Here is a 19763-nt window from a genome sequence, read left to right on the forward strand (position 1 = left end):
GGTCTCGATCTCTTGACCTCGTGATCCACCCGCCCCGGCCTCCCAAAGTGCTGGGATTACAGGCTTGAGCCACCGCGCCCGGCCGTATGTCTGCTTTTTAAACTGAATAGAGACATGATCCTTTTCAAGGATACAAGCAGTGCCTTTTCTCGCAAAATATGCAGACAAATGATAGATGCATGGAGAGTTGTCTTGCAATACTTCTTTGCGTGTCTAGTAATTTTGTTGATTTTACTTTGTTGGGTACGAGATATATTTATAATTTTGATAAATATTTTGAGCTTTATTCTAAAGTGCAATTAAGTTACTAAAAAATATTTTGATCCTTTCAAGTCTCACTTTTAAGCTCTATTGGGGAGGACAAGAGCAGCATTTAGTTTGTTGCCTGTTTTGCTCCACGACTAAGGCAAAAACCTTCTGAGTTCTTAATGAATGTTCAGGTTCTCCAGTCTGGCTGGTGGGAATAGGCACTTCTTCTATCCCTATGGAAACTCCACGTATCACTCTGTCAGATACTTTTTAGTGTTCCTATCCAAATGAAGACTGAGGGGTTCCTTCTGTAAACTTCTGAGCATGCCCTCCCTGGAGCTCTCTTCTCTAGAATGCTGCCTCGCAAATTTTAGCTACCCTGGCCTCCCAGGATTCTCAGCTCTATCTCCTCAACGTAGTTTGCTGGGCTCTCCCTGGGTTCCCCCTCTTTGCACCACAGCCTGGAAACGCTCCAGGTAGCCAGCTGGGCAATCACAGGCATAACCTCATTTCCTGACTCTCAGGGCCACTGAGAATGACAAAGCTACAACACTAGTTGGTACTTTTACTCTTCATGTTAATGGAAAAGCATCAGCTTAAAACATCAACTGAAAACTAATTTACCTCATTCCCATAAATGCCATTATTGAGGTATATTTTAATGTTTTGCATATCTTAACTCCATAAGACATTATTGCCATTCCTGATTTATACCATCAATATTTATTTAGACTTATCCAATAATTACCATTTACCTTGCTCATAATTCCTTCCTTTATCTTTGGCCTTCTGTCTGGGATTAATAGCTTTCTACTTACAGAATATCAGAATTCTCTGGTGATAAACTGTGCCTTTCTTTTTTGGTCCAAAATGTCCTTAATTAACCTTTACTCTTGAAACATACTTTTCCCCCTGGGTTTGGAATTCTTGGTTCACAGCTATTTGTGGTTGTATCATCTCCTTATTTTCATTATATATATTGAAAAGTCCACTATCAGTCCAACTGCTTGAAGATAGCTTTTCAGATCTTCTGTTTATCTTTGTTTTTCAGTAATTTTACTATGATGGGCCTTGTGTATTTATTATTTATAATATTTATATTTACTTATATTATTTATTTGTTTACTATGATGGGCATTGTTGTGAATTTATTTATTTATTTATTTATATTTATTCTGCTTGGAGTTCAAAGAGCTTTTGTAACATTTGGCCTAATATCCTTCGTCAATGTAGGAAATTTCTCACCATAATTTCTTCAGCTATTGCTTCTGCCCAGTTGTCTCTTTCCTTCCTTTGTGGGACTTCAACTGTATTTGTGATACACTCTGTCATCAGATCCTTAATATCTTTTTCCCTTTCTTTAGTACTTTCCATCCTTTTTTCCCCTACCATTTTTAATTTGGGGTATATTTTGACCTACCCTCTAGTTTACAAATTTTCTTTCACCTGTGTCTAATATGTTGTTCTGTCATAAATTCCTTCATTGAATTCTTAGCTTCAGTTATAGGATCATTTACTTCTAGATTCTTTTCTTGCAAAATTTATTTTGTTTTGAATTTCCAGTTCTCAGCTAAAATTTCCAATCTTTATCTCCTTATACATACTCAGCAAAATTATCTTATACTTTGTGTTTACAACTCTAATATTTTCAGCTCATATGGGCTTACTTCTCTTGCCTTATTGTTTTGTTTTTCATGGTACCTTTTTTCCTTCATTTTTCCTGGGTATTTTTTATGTGTGTGCTGGACATTATATTTTGCAAATTATTTATATAAATGATTTGAAGTCTATGACACTCTTTTTTGCTCCTAGTGGATATTTTACATTTGCTTTTCTTAGAGGTCTGAAGGAACTAGCAATCAGGGCTGGTCTTAGCTTAATGTGGGGATTGAGATGATTTGAAGCTGGGCAGCAGTCACTCAGAAGACCAATCTACTGCTCATTCATTCTTCCTGCTAGGATATATATCTTTGGGGTTTCAACCCCAAAACAGAGAGTTTATCAGGGGCCATTGCCTTATTCAGCAATGGAGTTCCAGATACCTTCTGCAGAATCAGCAAATGCCTTAAGGTAAAAATAGTTTCAAATTCTGGGTTCATATATCTGGAGATTCATTGCCTCCCAGAACTTAGCCTGACAGTTCTTCAGTATCTTATTAGCTCATTGATGCCTTCAAACAGTCTCTCTCTCCATATGTGTATAATATATAACATATAAATATATATATTTTTTGTCTAGTTGTCTTCAGTAGGAGAGATGGTCTAAATTATTTAGACTTTTATTATTGAAGTCTAGTCTCTCCTTTTTCTCATTTTCAAACAACACATACTATAAATGTCAAAGTTAAACACACATATTTAGGTAAGATATTTTGATACTAATTTTGACTAGTTATTTCAACATTATTTGATAGAACATAATTACTTCAACATGTTCATACATTTAATTAGCCTCTTCCCATATAGTCTCATTCTCATGTGCCTTCCTCAGTCTTGAGTGTTGACTTCCTTTCTATGTTTATTGTTTTCGCTCAGGCCTTCTGTTAGTTTATTCAGAAAGGATACCTGGATGGCATATTTTCTTCCTCTTTGTATTCCTGAGAAAATATTGCTCTGACTTTATGTGTAAATAATTACTTCATTAAATATGGAAACTGTGCCCTTTAGAACTCTGGAAACTATGACTCCATTTTTTCTAGTGTTTAGGGTTGTGGAAGAAGGTGAAGGCTATTCTGATTCTGGTGGTTTTAATTACTACCTGATTTTGATTATGCTTAAAGGGCCTTTCTTTATCATTTACCTTCAGAAATTCCATAAAGCTATGCAAGTGTCTGTTTTCATTTGAGTTTTCCCTTTGCCTATGAATATAATGTGTACTGTCATGGGTGGAAAAGTGGTTTATATTAGGACTTTTTTTTTCTGTTATTTTTCTAAAGATTGTTTCATTTCCGTTTGTTCTATACTTCCTTCTTGATATCCCAAGAATATGTGAATTTAATACCTTGCATTTATTCTCCATGTTTTTTCAATGAAAATATTTATTCTCATTGTGATAACACACTCATCTCAGTGTTTGCAAACTCAGTGCTTACAGAATTTAGGCAAGTAACAATAAACAAAATAAATGAAGCCAGCCTGGTACAAAAGTAAAGAGGGATGAAGGTTCTGGAAAGCAAAAGTGTCACCTAAAGATAGCAGCTACTGATCAACTGGTATTCAGTGCTAATAAAGTGTGACTGGAATTCAATTTTTTTTTCCAGAAAAATTCAAGTTTGTGGGTTTTTCTTTTCTGTTTCCTAGCAGAAGAAAAGAAAAGCTAATAAAGGATCTCACAACTTACCATCAGGACGATCTTGGTTACACACAGAATGATCTGTCACTTCACCACCTTTTGTAGTATTGTCATCCTTTGCAGAATCTAACAACAAACAAGCAAAACGTTTAGTCAGCATTTTTAACTTGGAAATAGAGCAGCTTTCAACACTAACATGACAGATTTATGTTTGAGGAAAAATAGAATTTATTAGTTTTAAAAATAACCATTCAAATACACGTTTGCCAATAAATAAGCTTTAAAAAAAAAATAGTACGATGTAAGATATCTGCTAAAAGCTTGCAAAGGTAAAGATGTAGCTGGGATATCTTTTTGTGACAAATAAGAAAATCTAAGCAGGCTTTTTGCATCAGGGAAAGTCTTGGAATTGCAGGAAAGGATATAAAAGGAAGGCAAAATAGAGAAGATTAAAGGACTATCTAATTTTAATGTTCTTAGTGCTTCCATTACTGTGTTTGCTCACATATGGGAGCCTTGCGTCCTTGAAAAAGTCAGATACAGAACCTTGAAATCCAGTGGTAATTAAGTTCATCTTCCTTAGGAACTGTAGCGGTTGAACAATAGCATCGAGGGAATTTAGACCTTCTAGGCCCTGCAATGTCATTTCCTCATTCGTTTAGCACATTTAAACATGGAATCATCGTACACTTACCTTTTTTTGTTGTAGGATATGGTTACAGGAAAAAACATGGCTAAAAGGATTCTGTGACTATGGGCTATTGCAGAGCTACAAAGGGCTCCTTGATGAATGTTTAGGCCTCCTGGAGGCGGTTTAAAAAAGCATTGGAATGATCCTGTGAATGGATCAACAGGAAGACAGCAAGTAGGTCTCTCGTTCATTTCCCAGACATTTATTAATGGTCATGTATATGCCAGACACTTTTTTAGACAGAGTCTTGCGCTGTTACCTAGGCTGGATGCGGTGGTGCAATTGTAGCTCACTGCAGCCTCAAACTCTTGGGCTCAAGTGATCCTCCTGTTCCAGCCTCTGAAGTAAGCTAGGACCATAGGCACAGGCCACCATGCCCATCTAATTTTCTAATTTTGTGTATAGGTAGGATTTTGCAATTTTGCCCAAATTGGTCTTGAACTGCTGGCCTCAAAGGATCCTCATGCCTCATACTACCAAGTGCTGGGATTATAGGTGTGAGCCACCACACTTGGGCAGACACTGTACTTGATGCTGGGGAGCCAACAGGAAACAACCAAATCTCTGCCCTCCTGGAGCTTATAGTCTAGTAGATATTTTTCATGCTGCTGAAAGGAAAGCAATCCAAAGATATCTAAAAGCCATAAGCTAATCAAGCACATGGCCATGGAGAAAGCTGGGGGTGGTACACCAACACCTTGATTACTTACAAATGGGTTCTCTACTGAATTCGTGTCTATTGGTTGTCTTTTAACTCCCTAACAGAGCTGAATCAGATGGAGTCTAAAATAAACCACTGTTTGTTTGTTTCCTTTTCCCTCCTCCCTCTGTCTCCACTCCTTCCCTCTCAAAATTAGGAGACAGCTTTAAACAATATGGTTTGGAATATTATGAGAAAGTTTGTTTCTTGAACCTGCCACAAGCAACATTTGATGGACAAGTGAGAAACCTGGGCAGTTAACATATGATTCAAATTTAATAACCAGTGAAGCAAGTATTAATATATACCTGAAGTGTGTGGTTTTAATTAACTGCAAATAATTCCCCCAAGGCAAATGTTTAATTATCTGCACTGCTTCTTATATCTTTCTGAAACTGAAAATAAGTTTAAAAGTCCAAATTTGGAAGCAAAACTGAGCACAGACGCATTTTCCAAATTGTTATTTAACTCATGTCAAGTTGTTTGAAACCAGCTCCCATTAAAATATGCTGTTTTAATTTTGGAGCTAAGATGTCAATTGAAAAAAAATATTTTGATTTTTTTTTTTCATACTAACACTAAAAATAAACAATGATTGAAAAAGATATTATCTAGATCAGGCTAAATTTTAAATTTAAAAGTGTTTTGGTTATACTTATTTATTAAAAATGGTATTACTTGATATTTAGTCTTGTACAACATTAATTTTTCTCAACACACTGTTGTAGAATTATCCAAGATTTTATATTTAGTTAAAATTTATTCATTTATACTGAACAATAATTCATTGTCATTAATCATAATTTTACATAAACTTTATGATTCTGCACCAAATATTACATAAGAAATGTCTTTAAAATGATGATTTACACTGAGTTTACAAGTTTATGATCTAATGAGTCACATAAGATGGGTGAAAAGCATTTGAAAAAGTACTCACCAGACTGTGTCTGCTTTGTCACAAAAATCTATGTCTTTAGCAAATAAATTATCTCTGTAATTTCAATATTCTTGAGGAGTTGCTTTAACATTATTAAGGCACCTTCCGATATGTTTCTATATAATGCATTTCCTTGCATCCAAGATACCATCAGTTGCTATTTGCGCTACTATTTTATGTAGTATTAGAAGAAAATGCTACCAGATGAACTAGAACTCATTACCAATCCTACAATGTGTCCTGACTTTAGAAATAAAATATATGAAAGAATATGCATCTTAGAAACATGCTGTTTCTATGTATATGTGATGTGTGGACACAAATATACATGTCTTATGTGATGACAAGGATTTCATATCCGCCTGGCCCATCACCAAGCCCACAAGTTCACTTTGTCATGTATGTGAGACTCTTCTCCAGAAATGGTTCTACCTCCAAACACATCAATAAAGTAGGATGAAAAGTATTACATAACCTCATGACGGTATTCACAAATAAGCAGGTACCTATAGAAGATGGTTTCCACCAAAGTTACTTTATTAACAAGGATCTCTGAATTTCTAGTCTTATCATCTTTCGCAGGCCTAGATTTGATTCTGTATGTTTTAAATCATGGATTCATCACATTATGCTTAGTTGTAGGTTTGAAATGGTAGTGCGACTTTTCTGCTTAGAGGTGATGAAAGCCACACTGAATATGTACATGAAATAATTACTTATAATGATGGAGGAAGAAAATACATATATTCATGGTCTGAATGTTTGTGTCCCCCTAAAATTTCTAAGCTGAATTTCTAACTGATAAAGTGATTTAGGAGGTGGGGGCCTTAGGAAGATGATCAGGTCATAAAGGTGGAGACTTCATGAATGAGATTAGTGTCCTTATAAAAAATATTTTAAAAAAGGGCCCAGAGTTCCCTTACCCCTTTTGCCATGTGAGGACACAGTTAGAAGGCACCATCTATGAACCAGAAAGTGAGTTCTCACCATATACCAAATCTGCTGGTGCTTGATCTTGGACTTCCCAGTCTCCAGAACTATGAGAAATAAATTGCTATTGCTTATAAGCCACCCTATTAATGGCATTTTGTTATAGGAGCATGGATGAAGACACCAGTGTATATGGTCATTAAAATAGCTTACTTTTTTACGTAAATTATATAAACTACCATGAAAAATGTAGCTGCATATACTAAACTCTTGCAGCACCTTGGATTAGCATTAATTCTAAAAATTATCATTTGATAATATTCAAAAAAGTGTAATACAGTTATCACCTAATTCTGAGATTCAGTCAATGTTATTTTAATAGCAGAGAACTGTAATTAAATTTATATGTAGATCCTGACTTTCAAAATCTTTAAGGTCAATGTCATATTTAAATTTTTTTTTCAAATGCAAATGTTAAATCAAATATTCAAGCCAAAGGTCTGTAGATAGATGTGCTTTTAAGATTAACAAGAATAAAAAAGAAATACTTTCATAAATTAAAAAAGAAAAAGCCTTCACTTAGAAAGTTGAAAAGATTTAAAGGAATATTTAAAATAGATTAAAATAAAATGAAAAACCTCATAAAACAGAAATTCCAAAATGTAGGTCACTTTTAATGCAGTTAATTACACATATCTACATGGAATATTAAATGTGTGGATTTAAACTGTGGTGACAGATGATGAAACTATTGAATTTTTAACAAAAGTATCTTAACTACAAATCAAAATAAATATCTCTATCTAAGATGTCCCTTTAGAACAAAAGTTCTTAATCCTAGGGATCCCTGGGCATGCTATAAAGGTCTACAGATCCTTTTAGAAGATGCAAAATTTGTGTACATATTTGTATTTCTGGGAGGAGATAGCTTCCACCATATTAGCTCTATGTATGACCCCAACAAGGTTACAAATGACACTGCCATTTTATAAAAGATTTTCCAGAGTACTTTGAGGAATTAGCTACTGAGCTTGATGCCTGCTCCATGAATAAATCAATGATGGTAAATATTTAATTGGGTGTTTTATGTTTTTTTTTTTTTATTTGAGACAGAATTTCGCTCTTGTTGCCCAGGCTGGAGTGCAATGGCGCTATCTCAGTTCACAGCAACCTCTGTCTTCCAGGTTCAAGTGATTTTCCTGCCTCAGCCTCCTGAGTAGCTGGAATTACAGGCATGCACCACCATGCCCAGCTAATTTTGTAATTTTTAGTAGAGACGGGGTTTCTCCATGTTGGGCAGGCTGGTCTGGAACTCCTGACCTCAGGAGATCTGCCTGCCTTGGCCACCCAAAGTGCTAGGATTACAGGCATAAGCCACCACACCCGGCCAAATCTTGAATTCTTTTTTTTTTTTCAATATTTTATTGCATTTTAGGTTTTGGGGTACATGTGAAGAACATGCAGGATTGTTGCATTGGTACATACAAGGCAATGTGGTTTGCTGCCTTCCTCCCCATCACCTATATCTGGCATTTCTCCCCATGTTATGCCTCCCCAACTCTCCACCCCCTGCTGTCCGTCCTCTAGTTCCCCACCACAGACCCCAGTGTGTCATGCTCCCCTCTCTGTGTCGTTGTGTTCTCATTGTTCAACACCTGCCTATGAGTGAGCACATGTGGTGTTTGATTTTCTGTTCTTGTGTCAGTTTGCTGAGAATGATGGTTGAATTCTTAAGGTAGATTTGACTTGAGGAAATAGCTAAAAAATATAGAAATGTGTTAAATAAATGTGAAGGACAATCCAACTGGCAAAAAAAAAAACATGTTGTACCAAAATTAGAGGTGAATATCGAGTATAAAACTGACTGCATAATTAACTGTCTTCAAAGATAACTATTCAAGCTAGGTGGTCTACGGAATGCAAGTAAGACAGGGAGCCCCTGACTGTTATTCAACGTGATAACAGGAGGTCATTTTGGTGTAGAAGTTCTAATGGGTCTGAACCAAAAAAAAAAAAAAAAAAAAAAAGGTTAAACACAAAAAACCTACACATAAAATGGTCTTCCTCTGTAATTTGTAAATGTCTATACATGAGTACCATAGCTTGATACAAAAGTTGCACAGAAACACCATCACCTGGGTTTTCTTTGATTCTCGTTAACTGATTTGATTATACCATGCAAAACATTTATCCTGGCCTACTCATTAGAATCTCTGGCTTATGATGCGAAGCAATTAGGACAAAGTAATCTTTCCTCCATCTGAACCAGGTGCTTATCTAAATAAACTAGAGTCTCTGCAGTTGATGATGTTCTTAGTGAAACTTTGCAGTGGCTATTCTTTTATATAGGAAAAAAATATCCTGCAATACATTCCCAGACTATTCTGATGCTGATGATCTGAACTGTGCTTGGTCCCAGTGAAGCTGGATAAACAAGGTTGAACTATATTTACCTGAAAGGTAACAGGGCCCACAGACAGGACGTTGCGCAGGGCATCAGGAGACCCAAATGAGCTATAGTTGGTCGTTTGTCTTCATTATGCTCTCATTAACCTCCATGAAAAGGTGGCCAATCATTCCCAGAGTTATGGAATTCAGGGACAGGTTGATATTCCTTATCTGAAATGCTTGGGCCCAGAAGGGCTTCAGATTTTGGATTTTCAAATTAGGGACAGTCAACCTGTCCTGACAGTCTTTGAGGCATGGCTGGGAAAACTACCTTAATGCACAAGTAATTTGATTTCTATTAGAAAACACAAATTTCAAATAATAAACTTGTGTGAAGCAGCTCATTCTTAGCTTGAAGGCAGTATTCTTCTGCAAATCATTATTGAAAATACTAGCAAATGAGAGAATCATTCATTATGGGGTTGTGATTGAAACTACAAGCTTCATAACTCTGGGGAAATCCATGCACTTTACATAATCCCAGTTTCTGCACCTAGGAACTAAAGGTGTTTTGCCAGATAATCTCTCTAAAATACCTTACAAAGCTAACCTGATTTGCTCAAATTATCTCTTTGTTCCAGCAACTCATCTCTGTAAATGTTCCCACTCTTCCTCATTGACCCCCTACCTGAGTTGGGCAGTTCTCACTGAGATTTTTACAGTGTACTTACAAAATAAAGGTTGATAGTGGGGGAAGTACTAAGGTGTGCAGCAGTACCACCTTGGTCATCTTTAAGTCAGCAGCTCGACAGCGAATCCTCACAATGTAAAACAGAACAGCTGCATAGGAAGCCGGTTTGGACCATGATGGAAAAGGAAATGCTTAATTCCCCTTTCCATCAAGTTAATTTTTCCCATTTGGCAATGTAAACAAAGGCAAATCTGCTCTTATTTTCAGTTGTCTGAGATTTGGCTGTTTCAGTATCCTTGACCCCTATCCTTCTGATTTCTTTCTGATCTTGCCTCCCTCTCCTTTACCAAGAATCACACTGCAGGCTCTCTTGATGACATTAAAATATATATACATCTCACCAGGCTATGGTTCTAAATGTAAATGGGCTTGGAATTCTGTTAAAAATTTCATCTATAAATCTGGGAGAGTACAATTGTTTTATTTACACGTCGGCTTAATTCGATCTGATAATGAAAGGTCATGGTGACTGTACTACTGAGAGAAACTTCTTAGGAAATATAAAGGCTTTTGTGGCCTTCAGAGCTGACAGCCTGGCATCTGGTCATTGCTTCTGAGTTATTTATGGAGAAGTTGAGGCAGGAGACAGAATTTCTCTCCAGATTTACAAATTCAGCAACTGCTGGGCTCAGATTGCTTTTAGCCAGATACTTGGAAAGTGTGGCTGAGTGTTGCTTCTGATATCCAAGAATTTCAGGGACTAAGACATAGCCTACCCTGTTGGCTCAGAACTTGTCTTTTTCCAAACGTAAAGGCACATGTTTGGAGAGTGAGACAAGCATTTGGGTCCTTTGGGGGAGATACTGTGTGAGCTTCAAAGACCTGTATGACTTCTTCCGAACATCAATTTATTCCTCACACCTAGAAGGATCCACAAACTCATATGAGTGAGAAAGAACTGAGGCCTAATCATGGGCCCCCATTCCCCCATGTGCTTGATTTTTCTGTTGTTTTTCTTTTTCTTTCTTTCTTCAATTTTCTCCATGCCATTGAATATAATTCTAAAATATGGGTGGCTGCAGAGTGGCTCATCATGTGGATCTACCACACGCTATTTTACAATCATTCCTGTTACTGGACATTATAACTGAATCCAATTTGGGGGCATTCAAAAACATTATAAATTGTTGCAGTAAAGGTTCAAAGGCTGGATTCACTCTTCTCCTCCTTCTGTTACTCCTTTCCAACTATGTCCACCTCTGAGTTCTAAAGAGGATAGATCTTTCTAGAGCTAGAGTAGTGAGAATAAAAGCAGCTGTGCAAGCTAAGCCTTGTAGCCAACATGCCCCACCCACCTCCCTGTGGACCACTCCTGAGGTTGGAGTCAGTACAGAGGGCATTCTTGCCCTGGATGGGCCAGAAGTACCCAGAAATTGATGCCTAACTCTGAACCCCAAGGATTTGGGAAGTAAATACCCCAGTTTCCTCACCTCTCAGGGAGACATTTCTGAATGCACTCTATACATCTCTTAGGGGAACGGAGGCTCAGTTTCCCTCAGCAGTAAACTGCTCATTAATATCCCTTGGGGGCTGTCCTCCCTTTCTTGTCCCACTTCTTCACACCTCACCTGTACTTCCTGAGAACACCTCCCAGATAAAAAGTGGGTGTGCCTTTTGCACCCACAACCTTGTCTCCAGATTTGCTTTTGGGGATCCCAAACTTAGAAAGGCAAGACAGTCCTTCATCTGTCTCCCACCACTTAATAGCAAACAAAAGAATGCTCATTCTCTTCTCTTGACTTCCAGTCTGCTGCTCTCTCACACCATGCTGTCTTTAATTATGGAGTGTTCGGGAAAGTTTCTGCCATCTAATTAGGGCAAGTTGGGAAAAAGGGTCACCGTGTTTTTTTTGCACTGTATGACCCTAGTAGCTGGATCACAGATGACTGGTGAGTGATGGGCCCTAAGCAGCCACCTGTTGCTTGGCCAAGAGACACTAAGGTGGCCTGACATGAGAGCTCCACACACCAGGAGAGAATTATTATTAGCTTAACTGTGAAAGGAATTGATCAGCTTTTTGAGTGGAGGGCTGCTACAGCAGTTTTCGAGTCTCTAAAGGAACCGATAGAATGGCTCTTGCCTCTTGGGTGATCCCGTTCATGGGGCTGATAAAATGGTTTCCTCATTCCTTGACTTTCCTGCCAACAAAGCAACCTCAATGTGTATCACTTTTGTAAAACCTGAAATAGTCTAACTCGCTTTGTGGTTCTTGCAAATTCATTATCTAACTTTAATGTGCATATGTTCTTTAAACATTTCTAAAGTGTTTTTTACAAATATTACTTTAAGAAGTTTGGGCCGGGCTTGGTGGCTCATGGCTATAATCCCAGCACTTTGGGAGGCTGGGTGGTGGAGGCAGATCATGAGGTCAGGAGTTCAAGACCAGCCTGGCTAACATAGTGAAACCCTGTCTTTACTAAAAATTAAAAAAAAATTAGCGGGGCATGGCGAAGGGTGCCTATAGTCCCAGCTACTTGGGAGGCTGAGGCAGGACAATTGCTTGAACTAAGATTGGGGAGGTTGCAGTGAGCTGAGATCATGCCACTGCACTCCAGCCTGGGTGACAGTGAGACTTTGTCTCAAACAAACAAACAAACAAAAAGCAAATATGATTTTAAGAAGTTTGGCATTATTCTAGATCCATTTGTAAAAAGCACTCAACTTTTTAGACATTTCAAACTGTACAGCACTCACAAAACTTGTACACAGGCTAAATGAGCTTACAGAAAGTTAAAGATGAAACAGCCTGGTCATACAGAGTAAAACAAGTTCAGTAAATTTCATTTTCATATATCACCTTCATGGTAAAAAATCAGGTGACATATTGTATTACAGGAAATAGGGTATACAGAGGTATTTGTATGATGTGAACAATGTTTTCCTCATAAACTGGGAAAAATGTGTTAAAACAAAATACTGTAAAACATGTGTAAGAACCTTGAGAAGTATACTTAGGATTAAATTAAAAGTGTTATTTTCAATTTATAGAGGGATTTTATTTTAATCTGCTACTATTTTAGAGTAGGCTTAACTATGAGTCCCAGAAATTATCATAGATTTTTCTAATTTGATGACTATATTGTCAGCTTGGCCTGCCATTACAAAATGCCATAGACTGGGTGGCTTAACCAACATTTATCCCTCACAGTTCTGGAGCATGAAATCTAAGATCAAGGTACTGGCCAGTTCATTTCCTAGTGAAGGCTCTCTTGCTGGCTTGCAGATGGCCACCATCTGGCCACGTTCTTGCATAGTCTTTCCTCAGTGGGTATGCGTGCTTTTTATAAGGACACTAATTCCATTGAGAGGACCCCACCCTCATAACCTCACCTAGCCTCAATTACTTCCCCAAAGGTCCTATCCCCAAATACCATCACATTGGGGTTAGGGCTTCAACATAGGAATTTGTTGGGGGTGAAAGGGACAAACACAAAGTCTGTAACACTGACACATGTATTTGTGTAGATGGATAGTTGGATGGTTTATTTCCCTTCGAATATTAGCCATTCAAGTTAGTATACCTGCTGCACATCAGAAGAAAATCTCAAAATAGATTTGGAAATGGGATTTTACCTAAGTCCATGGTTCCTTTTCTCCATTTCAATTCTCTGGCATCACATTTTCATTTGATCCTTAAAATACACCACATTGTCAGTGTTTGTACAGCATGGATAAAGTAGTCACGAGGGAATCTGAAGCAATATTCAAAACACTGAATAACTGGCATGGGTGTTGGCTAATCAGAATATGCATGTCCCCAGCAGTGGGACAAGGCCCTGGAGCCCTGCTGGTATCCCAGGATGGCAGGGGGGTGGTGGGAAGGGTCACTTGCAAGGAGAGGTGTTCAGTCATTGTTTCCCTAACGCTATGTAAATATTTCAGTATTTAAAAAAATACTTGCAGCAGGATTAGAGTGTATTGCCAGAATATCAGTTCTGTGTATAGCAGAGAAATAGATTAATACATTTTCCAAAAATTAATGAGAGTATTTTATTAACTGTAAGTCTCTAATGTTCTCGTATTGATGAAAAGGAATAAGAAGTAGCTTACCCTAAGAGTCTATAATCTCAGGACTGAATAATCCTCAAACATACATTGTGATAACCTCTTCTTTTGTCATCCTTATCGATAAAGCACCATTGTAAATAGAACCAGCAAAAACTTTGGGTTAGTTCTTCTTCGTGGAACACCACATCTCTTTAGGCCAGCATCACATCCCCTGCCTCTCTGCCACCCCCACACCACCCCCACTGCTTGCTACATCGCTGGAGAGGAAACCTCAATCAGCTCAGGCCAATCACATTGGTGGGTGAAGCTGATGGCCACCATGTTGGGAGACATAAGGGGACCAGATAAGGTCATCTGTTCCAAAATACCCACCCTGACTCCTCACGCTTCCCAGAAGAGCTTTTCCTTCTTTGGGGACTTGAAACTTGCTCTGTCGTTTGGGACTTTTTAAAATGCAGAGCTCCTCGGAAGAGGATCCCACTTGTGACATTTGGCGTAATGACTTTACTAGTTGCCAAAGATTAGTCCAAAGTCAGCTGAGAACCGGAGAGGATGGCACTGAGCAGGGATCAAGAGGGAGGGAAGGACCTTAAATAAACAGAGACCATGAGAGATCATCAAGGTTGTGTGTGTTTATGCTCTTATCTAGAGACGTACGAAGTGGGTCACTTTAAAGGTAAATCTCTGTTTGTTATTTAGGAGAAACAACTGTGAGACTGCCAAATTAAAGTGCATGTTATTTGCATTACTGAAAATTTTCCTAAAAGTTGCACTCATAATTTTTGTAAAAAATTTAAATTCTTTATATTGAATATAAACATACCTAAAGTACAAATTTCATGTGTGCAGCTTGATGAACTATCGCAAATTGAATACTCCTGAATAACCAGGAGCAGCTCAAAAAGTAGAACACATCAAGCGGTATCCTCCTTCCCAGCCACTGTCCTCACTCTGGTAATCACCACTCGAACTTCCAACGGCATCTATAAGTTGTGCCTGTTTGGGGACTTGACATATATTCAGTTACACATAATCTGTTCTTTTCTGCATCTTCTTGCTCTTGCACAACATTACACTTGTGAAATTCGTTCATATGCTTGCATGTGGAATTGGATTTGAATTGCACTCTGAAGGCTGGCCACATTGGTAGATTCTATGGTGAATCTTTTTTGAAGAGTAAAAACAGTATTTTTTTCTTTATCAAATATAAAACATTCACTGCTCTCTATACCCTGTCCCCAACTTATTACTTCTTTACTGCAGTCATTAAGTGTTAGTGTGCATTAGGAGTGGGATCCCTGGAAGGGCTTGTTAGCTAGCATACAGACTGCGGGACTGCAGTCCCAGAGCTTCAGATTATGAAGGTCTGGGGTAGGGACTGAGAAGTTGCATGCCTAACGAATTCCCAGATGACACCACTGCGACTGTTCCAGGGGACACTGTTTGAGAGCCATTGCCTTAGCATAATTTGTTAATTAAGGCCTATCTGTATGCATTTCTTTTTTGTGTCTAAGTCATCTTTCATTTAAAGTATGATTTTGGGATAAGTATCCTCACGTGGACTGACCACAGATTTTCCACTGCAGTGAGAGCAGCCTCTAATATGTGATGAGGAAAAATGCACAGCTCTATGAGTGACAGAATCTGGGAGCTTCCCACCAATATGTGAAGATGTAAGAGACATCTTCAAAGCATCTCTCCTTCACATTAGATTTATTGGGTCTTACTGTTAAAAATCGGAAACTCTTTGGTTGAGATGCATTCAGAAGAAGAACAAGAACAAGAAAATCAACAACAACAACAACAAACTAATCTGTGGAATCAAGAAAGCTCAAGGTCATATCATTACTGATTGTATCCAATCCTGCAGGCAAGAACTCCTTAAGAATAAAGCTTAAAGACCAAAAGTAATAGACAGTCCCAACAACACATTCTCCTCAAGCTAAATCCAGACACTGCCCAATATATTAGCCACCAGCCATGTGTGGCTAGTATTTGTGATGTGGCAAGTCCAAATGACATATACTGTAAGTGTGAAATACACACTGAGTTTCACAGACTTAGCTCATATACATATAAATAATGTAAAATATTGTATCAATAATACATTTTTAAATTTTTTTCCTTCAACTTTCATTACAAGTCCTGGGGTACACGTGCAGGATGTGCCGGTTTTTATATGGGTAAATGTATGCCATGGTAATTTGCTGCACATATTATCCAATCACCTAGCTATTAAGCCTAGCATCCATTAGCTATTCTTCCTGATGCATGCATGAATAATTTTTATGTTGACTACATTTTGCAAATATTATATTTGGATATAATGGTTAAATAAAATGTATAATCAAAATTATTTTCCTTTCTTTTCTTAGTGTGGCTTTTATAAAATTTAAAACTATATATATAGTTCTCATCTGTGGTTCACATTTATTTCTACTGGACAGTGCCGATCTAGATAATTTAGCATTATCCTGATTTATAGATATTGTTAAATACATGTTTATTTGAAAGGCAGAATTAGGAAGATGGAAAATTATAGCTTGCCAAAGGATCATCCATTAGAAACTAGGAAATCTAATTTGGCTTATAGAGAAGCATCTGCAAATGGCGATAGAAATGGCTGGGAATGAGACCTAACTAGAGAATGTTCTGAGATGGAATTAGAGGAAGAAAGAGAATGGTACATTTTTAACGGCTACCCAAACTACTTTACATCCGAACAACACCCATTGGTTGAAAATGTTTGCTTTATGTTGATGGGACCTAAATTTCTTAGTCCTGGATTTGAAGCCTTCCATCATCAGGGCTGTATGTCAGCAACAAATTAATGAGTGGGTGACGGATACTTCATTTAAGTCAATTGGGTTTATTCATTGTACCTAAAATAGGTCTTCTAATGTCCTTCCACCAATCTTTCACGGATGCTCTTTTTCCCAACTAGAATAGCTTCCATTTGCTCACGTTTCACATCTCATATTTGCGACCCACATTTCACAGACAACCCCAAGCAGAGATGCTCCTCAACCCTAAGCTCCTTCGTATGTCTCAGTGTAATCCTTTTTTCACGTTTATCATGATCTGTCTGGCTTTCTTAGCTGCCTTGCATCCTAGTTATGTGGCCTCAGGCCAGTTATGTTACTGCCCTGGGCTTTACTTTTGTCATCTGTAAAGTGGGATGGTAATTTTATTTATATCATAGATGAAAGTGGAAGGCATGAAAACATGCAGATCTTAGAATAGAAACCATTGTATAATAAGGATTCGATACATATGAGCTGCTAATATTATTGTTGCCAATATTAACTAGGTAGCACATGCTTGTATATCTCATATTTCCATCTAGATTATAAATTATTTGAAAGGCAAGAACTATATTTTCTTTTTCACATTGCATAATGTCTTAAAAAAGTTAAGACCCAATAAATATCTGTTGATGGCCATAAGAAATGTCAATAAATTTTAATTGGCACCTCTGTAGGCCATACTGTGTTATTATCACAGGAATAAAATGATGGACAACACAAATACTGTCTCTCCACTCACAAAACTTAAATTATAGTGGGGGGAGATGGATAGGAGGGAAGTATGCAAACAACAGAAAAAGATTTACACAGAGACAGACAGCAGTGAGTGTTCTATAGCAACACATATGGGGGTTAGATGGAGGTTTAGTGGCGGTGGCTTTACCAAAAAGACAACCAGAGAAAGCTGTGTTGAGGCAAAAGCACAGTGAGAGGAGGGGAAGGGGTATGAGATGAGCTGGAGAGACAGGGAAAGTCTGCGATGGAAAGGTGCACCTACCCGGCTGTCATGAGCTGTTTGCATTTTACTTGGGGGCAAACCTGAGGGTATTATAGGCATTCAAGAAGGAGTGTGCTGTGATCTATTGACTTTGCTTTGTTTGGTAATGGCGGTAGATTTTTTTACCTGACTTATGGAATGAAATTATCTTCAAGTGCAATATATTAATATGACCGTGACCTTTGACTTATATAAAGGTTAGCTAATGTATATAGGGTTCAAACATAAACACTTAAATCTTAGACTCATTAAAGCCAGCAATCTGTTTAACACGAGTGTGTGAGCTTCAAGACCAAATATATAATTGGTTATCTGTCGCTAGAAAACACAGTGAGCAAATTCATGAATCGGGGTTCTGTCTGAACCTCCATCGTGACATATTATCATTTATTAGTTTACATAAAGAACATGGTGCTTAATAACAGGTGTCAGTTTTGAGGGAATGACTCCAAATATGATTTTGGAATGAGAAAGGATATAAATAATGAAAACATAACAAAAATTATAGAGTGAGTCTGCTATAAAACACAGAGCATGCAGAAATCAAAACATACTATCATTTAGTTCTAGGCATCACTGACTTTAAAAATAGCAGACAATCGAAACATACCATTTTCCTTGAAAACAAACATTTTTACAAAATCAAGTATTTACCATTTATTTTTTTCTTGCTGGATTAGCTGACATTCAATAAAACCTTAACTTAGGTGTATGCGTGTTTCCTTTTTGAGCTAAATTTTTAAATTAAAGAGATTTATTTCATTTCTAAATTGACATAGAATAATTGTTCATATTCATGGGGCACATGGTGATGTTTCAATAAATATAATGTAGAGTGATCAGATTGAGTAATTAGCATATCCAGCATCGGGGATATTTATCATTTCTTTGTGTTGGGAATAGTCAATATACTCCTTTTGGCTACTGGAAACTAAAATGTATACTATTGTTAACTATATTCATCCTAACAATGCTTTAGAATGCTAGAACTTATTTCTCCTATGTAGATGTAATTTTGTATCCCTTAACAAATCTCTTTCTATCCCTGCCACTTCCCCGTACCCTTTCCAGCCTCCAGTATCCTGTTCCACTTTTTACTTCTATGAGATCAACCTTTTTTAGCTTCTGCCAGTGAGTGAAAACATGCAGTATTTAACTTTCTTTTCCAGACTTATTTCCCTTAACATCATGTCCTCCAGTTCTATCCATGTTGCCACAAATGACAGGCTTTCTTTTTTATGGCTGAATAGTATCCCATTGTGTATGTATACCATGAGCAGACCCATAAAGGAAAATACAAACCCACAGAAAGGGGGAGTGTTTTCGAAAGGTCTCTTCTCAAATCTATTATTTTAAGATCAGACTAGATCAGGCGCATTCAGGGTGGTATGGCGGTAGACTCAAATCTATTATTTAGCCCTCAGCTTGCGTGGCTTCAAGAATGTTACCCAACCTAAGTCTTGGTTGGGTAAAATTATAGAAAAGTAGGGAAATACTAACAATGTCATCCATCTCTGGAAGATACTGGGCAACTGTTCAACCAATGTGTTTCCCCAGAGTCCGATGTTCTTTGTTGGCTCCACCTTGAGAGAAGCCCTGGGGAAGAATCTGGGAGGGACTCTGACTTGGGACAATACTGTGGAGAAGAGGGAGATGTATGTGTGGAACAGTGAACTTGAGCTGGTTGCTTGGTGGTGTTGACCTGCTTCTCCTCCTGCTGATGCTGGTATATATCAGTGTTAGGTGATAAATCAAGTGGTTGGATATCCAAGTCTAGACTAGTCTACACCAGGATTCTGGCAGGAAGAAAGCTGCAGGAAGCAGGCAGCCAGAAGCAGGATGCAGAAGGCTACGGGACTGATTAAAAAATGGTTGCTGGCCGGGCGCGGTGGCTTATGCCTATAATCCCAGCACTTTGGGAGGCCGAGGTGGGTGGATCACGAGGTCAAGAGATCGAGACCATCCTGGTCAACATGGTGAAACCCCATCTCTACTAAAAATACAAAACATT

At 37.8% G+C, this 19763-nt stretch overlaps 1 protein-coding gene across 1 annotated transcript in view; it reads right to left on the reverse strand.

Moving 5' to 3' along the window:
• MACROD2 (mono-ADP ribosylhydrolase 2) overlaps positions 1-19763 on the reverse strand; it is a 1539224-nt gene that overhangs the window by 81625 nt on the left and 1437836 nt on the right. The window contains exon 11 of the mRNA XM_017498618.2: positions 3589-3666. Coding sequence (XP_017354107.2) covers positions 3589-3666 — 78 coding nt within the window. The remainder of the gene's footprint in view (positions 1-3588; positions 3667-19763) is intronic.

This window comes from Cebus imitator, unplaced genomic scaffold, assembly GCF_001604975.1.
Source record: "Cebus imitator isolate Cc_AM_T3 unplaced genomic scaffold, Cebus_imitator-1.0 Scaffold246, whole genome shotgun sequence".
NCBI lineage: Eukaryota > Metazoa > Chordata > Mammalia > Primates > Cebidae > Cebus > Cebus imitator.